A 10,081-nucleotide genomic window follows, 5' to 3' on the forward strand; every position below is an offset into this window, starting at 1 on the left:
TAGTATTGCAATCTATGTATTGTTCAGGTCTTGTATCATAGACTTGAATCCATCACTTAAAGATCTGCAAAATTACTAAGTGGTCTCAGACTTAGACCTTTGAAGAAAAAAAAGCATTCATATAAGCTTTAAAACTAATAATTGGAAGCTTGTCTTCATGACAATCAATTGGTCAGCAACTACCCCGCTCATATCTGTAATTATTTATCTATATCTAGAGAGATAAAGAGAGAGAACAAAAAACAAAGTATTTCAAAATGTTGAGGTTTATTTATCAAAACACCTTATAGAACAAAGGCAATGACAGGTGCAGCATGACAAATAAAAGAAAATAAAATTTTGGTCACTAAAAAAAAAAACCTAAAAATAAAGACTCCAAACAATAACTAAAATAACACATTTTCACTTTTAAAAATGTCTAACAAACTATGTGAATATGATGAGGTCATACAGATGTATACAAGGGGTTGAATAGTAGGGTTATAATGACGTAAAATAAGAGACAAATAACTTATGCATTCCTATCAATCCTAACATCAATCTCTCTTCCGTTCAGTCGATAGCCATTCATGCTCCGGCAGGCGCGCTCAGCGGTCTCAGGGCTATCAAAGCGGACCACGCCACAGCCCTTGGACTTGCCGTTCTCCATCTTAATATCAGCATATTGGACCATGCCTGTAAAGGAAAGATAAGAGTGTTGATGTTAGGAGCGCTCGTCCAAATATGCTGTAACAAACATGAGTGGATCTTATTACTCTGTTTGCACACAAACAAAAAAGGACAGGATGTATGACTGTTCTTACCGCATGTATTGAAGGTATCCTTCAGCATCTTCCATGTGAAATCAAAGGGGAGCTGAAAGACAAAATCCATTTCATTTAAATTCATGTATGAAAAGTTGAAAATAAACTGAATCAACCCTAACAGTACTGTAGAGTAAACACTCACATTTCTGACAAAGATCTGGCATCCCTTCCTGGCATTGCCTCCACCAGCTCCGGACCCTCCAGCTCCTCCAAAGGAATTGCCTCCAAAGCCTCCACGATCCATGTCAGCAGGACGATCAAACTGGCCACCAACGCCTCCAGTTCCCATCCGGTCCATGCTGGAGCCCATGCGGTCAAGTCCTCCGGTGGGGAAGCGGTCAAGACCTCCTGCAGATCCCATGCGATCGAAGTTGCTGGCCATTCTGTCAAGCCCGGTGTTGCCCATGCGATCCATGCCCATTGGGGAGCCAAAGTCCAGCCCGGCACTCATGCGCTCCAAACTGGACGGGCCTAGGCGGTCAAACCCAGCTGGGCCAAGGCGATCCATGCTGGAGCTCATACGGTCCAGGCCTGAACCAAGCCTGTCCATAGTGGGCCCCAGCCGGTCCAGCCCCGCACCCATCCGGTCAAAGCCTGAACCCAGCCTGTCCAGATCGGACACACGCTCCATCCGGTCCATCCCCATCCGGTCCATCCCTGCCAGGCGGTCCATGCCAGCACCCAGACGGTCCATGCCAGAACTCATGCGATCCATGCCCAAGGAGTTTCCTTTAAGATTGACAAAAAACAAAAGATGAAACCAAAAAGTAACATTCAAGCCCAAGATGTTATCACGAGCACACCTTATGAGACACAGCAGGGGAATTTTTTTTTTCTTTTAACAAAATCCTGAAAGTACTAACCCATTCCTCTTTCAAAGGAGTCTCCAAAATTATTGCGAGACATGCCCATTTCATTTCGACCAAACTCCCTGTCAAAAGCACCACCAATTCCACGGTCCATCTCTAACAATGCAAGAGATGAAACCATTAGAAAAGTCCAGCAAAACGTGAAGATGTTCCACGCTCGCTTTGGAATGGCTGACATGTCTCAAGTGAGTTCTTACCGTTCATTCTGCCCATTCCAGATGGTCCAAAGCGATCCATGTTGTTCATGCCTCCAAAGTTGTCCATTCCTAGAACAGGAGAGAGATTAAGTCTCAGATGCCACCAATAGAAATGAATGCCAACAGGGGCTGCACAGAACATACATACCTCCCATACGGCCTCCCATGCTGCCAAAGCCCATTCCATCCATTCCTGAAAGTGAAAGAGTGACAGTGTTAAGACTGAGACTTCACTGTGTTACTCCTGGGGTTGAGGGAAACAAACAACTATAGAGCAACTGTTACCTCCAGGGCCCATGTTGCCCATCCCAGCTCCTCCACCTCTGTTGAGTTGAGCAGCATCAATGGGCTGCCCACCAGGCCCCAAGCCCAGACCAATGCCACTCAGGCCACCTGGGCAAAGAACACAGGTATATGAAGGTCCATTCAATCCCTTAAAATCTTAAAAGCTCCTGAGCCATTTCAAATGTACCCGCTTTTGTATGAGATTTCAATTAGGGCTGTGCCAATTACCATAGAAACGAGTGATCACGATTATGTGACTTGTTATTTTACATATATATAGCCTTTGTCCAATTAAAGTGGAAAAATGATGGCTAGGATACAATATGGCCTGTTATAAACACAGTTATCAATTTATATTGGCTAAATTGGTAGGCAAGTATTGCTAATGCCACAACTGTACCATGTACCAGTTATTTTGGTTTACAAAGCAAATTCAGTCGTAGTAATGTTCATTACCAGTAAATTGATCTTGCTTAAATGTGGAAATAACAAGCTTATACTGTCATGTTAAAACAGAATTAAATAATTTATCAAGATTTTTTTGTTTGACAATTAAGTCAGCAGCTAATATTTTATAACAGTTAAAGCCCTAACCTTGATTAAGTAAAGCAGGTTAACACTTACGGGGAAGAGCAGCAGGTCTCTCAGGTGGTCCAAAATCACCTTTAGGCAGGGACTTCTCATCCTGAAAATGGCATGTAAACACTTTAACATATTCAAACAAAACCCTCATATCAAAGTGTAATTTGAGTATAGTCTCTCTTATGTATGGTGACATTTAAGCAACATACCAGTTTGACGTGCATGACCCTGTTGAACAACAGCTGCCCGTTGAACATAGCTGGGGAAAGTTAAGGAAAAGCACTGACAGAATCTAATTCTACATCAATACAAGAATGAACCCATGTGCATACTTCAGGCAGACCTGCACAAAGTGGCAGATTTAGTAAAATGTTTTTGTTGATTACTGTGTCATATCAAGGTAACCCTGCTTTTTAAGGATACAGACAGCTTGGACTGCTTCAATGGGCATGTCGAATGTGACCGTGCCCATGCCTCTGCTCTTCCCGTCCTTGTCCTCCAGGATGTCAGCCCTCACCACCATGCCTGCCATGCTGAACACCTCTTTCAGCTTCTTCCAGCCAACCTTGTAGTCCAGCTGCAGTCAAAAAGCAAGATTGGAGTTAGTATACAATCTCAATATGTGGCAATAACGTAGACTAGCGAAACACAAAGCTATAGGTTTTCTTGGCATCTTTCATATGGATAAAAATCTAGTTGGATGATTCCAGGAACCATTTTATACCAAGATGGAAAAATCTCATCTGAAATGTAAAGCACCCTTACATTGGCCACAAAGACGGTGCTGCCAATCTTGCCGGCCTGCAGACCATGGATGATCTCATTGGGGATGTTGGGGTTGTTCATCAGGCTGGGAGGAATATTGACCATGGAAGGGCCACTGGGTCCAGGGCCCATGCGGTCCATGTTCATGCGATCCATGTTCATGCCACCCATACGGTCCATTCCCCCCATGCCACCCATACCTCCCATTCCCCCCATGCCTCCATGGCCCCCAGGAGGGCCACCACCACCTCCACCCTGAGCCTTGTGGACTTCCCTCTGAGCAATCACACCATCAGGGTCCTGTGGAAAGACATGAGTAGGAGAAATGACTTGACAAAAACCCACAGCTGACAGTAATACAATTAAAATAACAGGCAAAGGGCACAGCAGAGGTTTCACAGGTTATGATGTCTTGCTGTAGCCTACCTCTTTGACTTTCAATGGACGACCATTCAGGTTGTGCTTGTTGACCTTCTCCACCGCTTTCTTCATCAGTTCTTCAGTCCTGAACTCAACAACACTAGGAGACAGAAATATCCACTTAGAATGTTGAATGCAAAACATTAAAACGGGATGCCAAGCATCTCCATAAATTTAGCAATCCGACACAAAAATGATAATACATTGAGATAATAAATGAACAAAGGCTACTTACGCACAACCCTTTGTTGATTGAAGACAACATATCAGCCCGGGAAAAAGTACACAAAAAGTAATCGTTAGTAAAAGCCATGGTTATAAAAAAAGATGGATATTTATTTGGTACAAGGAGTTAATACAAGGAAATTTCATGCACATTCATAAGTTTAATTTCACACAACTTACTTTTAAGGCCTTGGCCTCAACTCTTTACTTGTCAGTAAGATTACACATCTTAACACTTCACATTTCTCACCACCAGACACTAACACAATGCCAACAAGTCTGGTGCATCCTAAATCCTTAAAAAGTATTTTCCAACATCCAAAGGCAGAAAATCCACAATGAGATGGGATTCCCTACTGCAGAGATATTGGAAGTATCTATCCCGGTAAAGCAATTGAACAAAATGTGTTATGTTTAACAACCGTCTAACCACCTTGTTACAACCTCTTGCAGACTAGACCCCATTTATACTGAATTCATATTGAACGAATCCAACAACCAAAAAGGGACATTGTCAGCTACTGCAAACCCACGGGATTGACTACTGAGAAACCTGAACTCCTACTATAAAAGCATCAGCCCTCAAGATGACCTCAAAGTCAGTGCCACAGACGACACCAAAAAAACACCAACGTGTCACCGTTTGACGCACTCCATCAGGTTTCTGAATCTGAACAATCCCAATGAAAAGTAAAATAAAGAAACCCAGTCTGACAAACACGTTTGCCTAGTTTTATTCATATTTTTTTTAATTCATGTGTTTTTGCACTTACCCTCGATTTGCCTTCTGCGTCCATTAAGTGTTCCACGTACGTTACCTCACCCACTACAAATCAGATTCCAGAGACGACACACACCAAGGGGAGAGAAGCCGAGAGAACAATGGGGGTTTAGAGCAGACACACAAGCGGGGCAGCCGGTGACTGAGCTCAGACTGCCAGTCCTGAGCCTTCCCCCAGCACCTCAGCATCAGCAGCAGCACAATATGGTACAGGTCTACAAAAAGCAAGCTTGCGTCTTTAAAAAAAAAACAGACTTCTTAGCCCGTCCTTGTTGGAATCCCCCAAAACACCATAAGCAATGGATTGAGGACAACAACTATTTGAATAACTATAAGCCTTCCTGTTTGGATAGATTTCCCTAAAAACCACCTTCTCTGTGAGAATAATTGACCAAATAGCAATTTCAAGTCTGCAAAGCCCATTCAACGCCTCAGCCCATTTCATAGCAACCCTATTAATACTTTGCCAAATGTCTCCATTTGAAACCTCAGGCTAATGCAACAATATATTTGCCCATCTGCTACATCTAAGAAGAAACATACACTAGGAAAATAACCATTATCTTACGGACGGCATAAGTATGGGGGAGCAGAAACTGAAATATCTACAAACATCTGTTCTTGAAATAGACCTGTAACTGAAACACACAGAATCATAATTTTGATTCAGTGTTGACCACAGCCATGCCTTCATTCCGGTTACTGTGTCTGTTCGATTGGACATCAAGGACCAAACCTCTAGGGACAAGGACCGGGCATAAGAAGTTGCTTCATTTTGTAGACCTGTACCCCCAAATCCCCAACGCACATCTGTGTTTGGCACAACATGGAGATCTGCTGAGAAAACATTTGCTGTGTCAAGGTCAAACCTAAAAAAAGAAAATGCAATTTAACTCCACAGTGAATTGTAATACAACCAATCCTAGGTGCTCCTTCCTTTAAAAAGGATTTGTAACCTCTTTAAAACATGCTTTAACTTAATTAAAGCAAATGCCATTTGGTGCATTTCTTCTGATACACCTAAAACTTTCCAAAGCCATATAAATGAGCAACTACTTTCCAATAGGTCTGAGTAACAGCACATATTTTTAAGTCTGCATTGTTAAGAAATGGATCAGGAGATCTAGGAGAATCCAAGCTGAAATTCAAAAAAGTTGCATGACAAGAACATCACACTTAATTTGGAATATCTCCATATGATCAATAAATCATAATAGCACATGTTTTACCATGAATGCCGTTTTGCACCTGAGCTATTCATTCCTTGCCTCTGGGCAAAATCATGTCACCATTGCAATGTATAATCTTTCATGCATTTCTTTAAAAACTGCAGCTCATTGCACCATTCAGAATGCCAAGCCAATGAATTCGCACATTTCTGGCACATCTTTACACATGTGCCGCCCAACTTCCTGAGATCCACATGGGCTTTGGTAATCTCATTAGGGAATAACTTCTGTTTGAAACCCATGTTCACAGCAATTCTTCAAAATCTGCAGCTCAGTTAATTGACCGGACACATGCCTCTCCATTAAAAAAAGAACCTCTGCCAATCCTTTAACTCCAAATAACTCCGATACAAGAACTCAAGACACATTGTACAACTTGAGTCCCTGAACAAATTCCCCAAATCTCTTCAAAGCCACAGTGGCCCATCAAAATGACCTTGGAGAATGCATCTTTTGGGATCTCTAATTTGGACACCTTACCTTTCTCTTTCATCAGGTCTTTCAGTGCTTGCCATTTCACATCATACGGGATGTTGCTGACAAAAACACGGTATCTCTTGTTGGCGTTTCCGTAGGGCTCGAAGCGGCCGCCTCCTCCTCTCTTCTGGGGCCTCTCCTTTCGGCTCGGCGCGGGCTCATGCTTTGCTTTCCCATTCATCTCCCTGTGGAAACACATGCATTTGTTTCATTAATGCTCGCTCATCCTCCAAACTTAACAGACATAGTTGTTGCAATCCACACTATTTCTTCATCACAAGGATGCACCGCTGAACACTGAAATTAATAATGAAACTTTAACAGACACATTGCTGGACCCGACTGGGTTAACTTTAACCTACATTTAAGCTACTCAAGTTTTAGCTGTTAAATTTCAACTCGAGTAGAATGTCTGCGCGCAGTATTAAAGGGTTTATTCATCAGTAACGCGTGCTATGCTGAAGTGATTTTTAGTAATTATATAATTACAGCAAATAGCATCAGCCTAGTTAGGTCTATCCAGCAAATAGACGACGCCGCACACGCGCGGCCTTCTGTTGACGGTACCGATTAAGAAGGAAAAAAACGCCTGATACGGCTACATTGCCCGAGTTGTACAAAAATGCAGTTGTTTTCAATATTCATGGTTCAAGACTGGATTTAACTGTAAGAAAGTCAAATGTTAAGACAAGGTTAGCCACGGTCGTCGTCACACGGCTAAGCAGCTAGCAGGCGCTAACAAAGAGAGCCGGATGAATGAGACAAAGTGGTTACCCCTGCTGCGGCGGCGGCTGCTGCGGCTGGCCCGCTTTCTCTGCGGCGGCTTCGGCCTGCTCGGTCGACATCTTCCTGCGCTGTTTCACCGAGTTACGTCTCGTTAACCACCTGAATGGATATTAACCGGTCCCCCACACTGTTGAGCTTACTGTATCCGGGAAAAATAGCAGATGTGTGACTGATTCCGCGGCTCGACTCCTCACGACCCAAGCTAACGAAATGGCGGAGCGCGAGGGGCTGTGCCTATTTATTCACCGGCGCTGAACAGACGAGAGGATGCTGGGAGCCCGCGGGAGATTAACCTACATCCGTTTTACTTCAAAATAAAAGGCACCATGCTATAGTTTAACCCTTTAACGTCTCTAAATACATGACTAACATCGTTTTTAATAATGTAATGGTGACAGGTATATGGTTTCCGTACACATATTGCGTACATTGGTGTGTCTCTGGGGCCAATATGATCCCAGGCTGTTTTAGCTGTATAAAACACATAAAAAAAATTGCAACATTTTACACATATTTGTTTCAGTTGTTTTGGAGGACACTGAGGAATTATAACATACCATATATAATTGTGAAAAAAACTTCACAAAAACTTCATTATGCTTTAGGGCCCTAACAGAACACAAACACACCTGTAGTATTATAAGAACCACTGATGGCTGATGTGACATTTAGGGGGGAGAAACATGATTCCCACAAGAACACAAGCTTTGTAGGTAGTCAACAAGACACATTAGTACCTGACACATACACTTGGGTGAGTAATTATATTAAAATCATTAAAATTAAATAGCTGGGGTCAGTTGATAAAAAAAAAAAAAATGTAAAGTTGAAGGTAACAGGAGGTTTAAAGAATGGTAACATTTTTTTCTTTATTTGAATACAATTACAATTACAAGTCACGTTTGGCAGATGCTTTTATCCAAAGTGTCACACATATGAAATTTTATACACCACAAGCAAAGATCTATTCAGGAGAGAGCGACGACATCAGGTGCCATACAGCTCTGGTTCTGGTCCAAAGGGCATGCTGGTGCTACAAGGCAGTGCAAAGAGGGAATATATAGAGTGCATGAAGTGCGTGGAGGAAGGAGGAAAGCATTGAGGCAGATTTTTTTAATTCTTTTTTTTGGATTACACAATCCATTAGGTGAGCAGGTGTTCCCTGGTGTTTCACCTTTCTCTTAAAGATCGAGAGGGACTCTGCAGATTTAATGTTGTTTGGTTGCTCGTTCCACCACCGAGGAACCACAGAGGGGAAATGTTAAAAAAAAAAAAAAAAAATCAAGTTCATGAAGTACATATACATACTTTTTTTTTTTTTATTAGAAGACTTTTTGAAAATATACTTCAGTGTAAAAAGAATATGAAAATAAATGACAATGAACAACAAATTACAAAATGTACAGAAAGGAAAGGAAAAGAGAAACAAACATAAAACCCTCAGGGTCTGCTAAAAATTAGAATAATTCTGAAATGTCAAATAATGGAACAATTTTTTCCAATTTGTGATTTCTGAGTTACATTTTCAGTCATAATCAAATATGTTTTAAAATCTGAATCTTAAAAAATTATACAAGGAGGGTAATTTTTTAATCCAAACATCTATGGATATATTTTGCCAAAATAAAAACCAAGTTTCATCTGCCAAAAACTCAGGATTGTTAAACATGAGTCATTTATCAGTCTTTGTTTGCATGAAATCTTTGTCTAAAACTGTAGTCACTATCTATTTCCTCCCAGATATCCTCCAAGCAGACAAAATCTCCGATGCTCAACAAGCGCTGAGCTTGAGAGGCACTACAAAGTGTGTGTGTGTGTGTGTGTGTGGCTGTTATCATCACAGTAACAGCGGCCACAAGTTAATTGGCAAAGGTATTCAGAGCCTGGAAGAGGCCGTGTGGTTGATATTACCTGACAGTTACTATGTTATCGGACCAGCCCCGCAGCAGGTACGCTAGCCTGGTGGTCCAAATAAATGACTTTTAATATTTCCTTTAGATTTCACACCCAGTATCGAACCCCAGGTGGATACATTTTATTTTGAAGAAAATAAAGCAAAATATGGAGTAGATTTCTGATCCCACCGTTCACTAAACCGCATGAACCACCAACAAGATAAGTTAAGCAGATAGTTAGCCAAAGGGCTGTACTACGAAGGAGGCTCAACATAGCCAGGCTTTGTGTTAACTATCAGGCTCAACAAAACCTAAAGCTCCAGTCAAAGTTAAGTGGCTGATTGATTGATTGATTGTGTGGACTAGCTAGGCTACACTGATTGGATGAGAAAATGCGTCTTGGTAACTTTGCCTACTTATATGTCTTCATCCTGAACTAAATAGTCTTGAATGTCACCATTCACCACACCAGCAATAACAGTAGGCTAAGTCAGCATTTTAACTTCATCACCACACTATTATTACTATTATTTGTTTACTATTATTACTTATTATTTGTTTTTATGTAGGCTACCCCTGGTTTGGTACAATGTACAAAAATGAAAGAAAAACACTTTTTAAAATTAGGCTATATAATTTTGTCTGTTGCCTGTGCCAAATGCAACTGTATGCCTCTTTACAAGAGAGTCCAATAATTCTTGGGGTATTTGTAAATAGGCAGTAAGCCACCATTCACCGAAATGAAAAGTGAGTCAGCATTCTGA

General features: G+C 41.5%; 1 protein-coding gene across 3 annotated transcripts; it reads right to left on the reverse strand.

The window, feature by feature from the left end:
• Positions 1-247: 247 nt before the first annotated feature.
• hnrnpm (heterogeneous nuclear ribonucleoprotein M) lies at positions 248-7,667 on the reverse strand. 3 transcript variants are annotated; one of them, XM_030049430.1, is made up of 16 exons: positions 7,411-7,666; positions 6,640-6,821; positions 4,923-4,975; positions 4,160-4,167; positions 3,931-4,024; positions 3,505-3,804; positions 3,163-3,316; positions 2,949-2,998; positions 2,782-2,842; positions 2,158-2,265; positions 2,021-2,065; positions 1,873-1,941; positions 1,670-1,771; positions 949-1,535; positions 804-855; positions 248-675 (listed from the first exon to the last, which is right to left on the reverse strand). In XM_030049430.1, exons 1-16 carry the CDS (start codon positions 7,479-7,481, stop codon positions 512-514), a joined length of 2,100 nt encoding a protein of 699 aa, XP_029905290.1. In that variant the 5' UTR covers positions 7,482-7,666; the 3' UTR covers positions 248-511. The 3 variants fall into 3 exon arrangements, with proteins under 3 accessions (XP_029905290.1, XP_029905292.1, XP_029905293.1); XM_030049432.1 differs by lacking the exon at positions 1,670-1,771 and having other exon boundaries at positions 7,411-7,667; XM_030049433.1 differs by lacking the exons at positions 4,923-4,975; positions 7,411-7,666 and having other exon boundaries at positions 6,640-6,769.
• Positions 7,668-10,081: the final 2,414 nt, after the last annotated feature.

This window comes from Myripristis murdjan, chromosome 4, assembly GCF_902150065.1.
Source record: "Myripristis murdjan chromosome 4, fMyrMur1.1, whole genome shotgun sequence".
Taxonomy (NCBI): Eukaryota; Metazoa; Chordata; class Actinopteri; order Holocentriformes; family Holocentridae; genus Myripristis; species Myripristis murdjan.

Coding starts and splice junctions, on each gene's coding strand:
- hnrnpm (XM_030049430.1), bottom strand. CDS start 7,481: ATGTCGACCGAGCAGGCCGAAGCCGCCGCAGAGAAAGCGGGCCAGCCG. Junction 6,822..7,410: donor CAGCCGCCGCCGCAGCAGGG/GTAACCACTTTG, acceptor GTGTTTCCACAG/GGAGATGAATGGGAAAGCAA. Junction 1,772..1,872: donor TGGAATGGGCAGAATGAACG/GTAAGAACTCAC, acceptor TTGCATTGTTAG/AGATGGACCGTGGAATTGGT.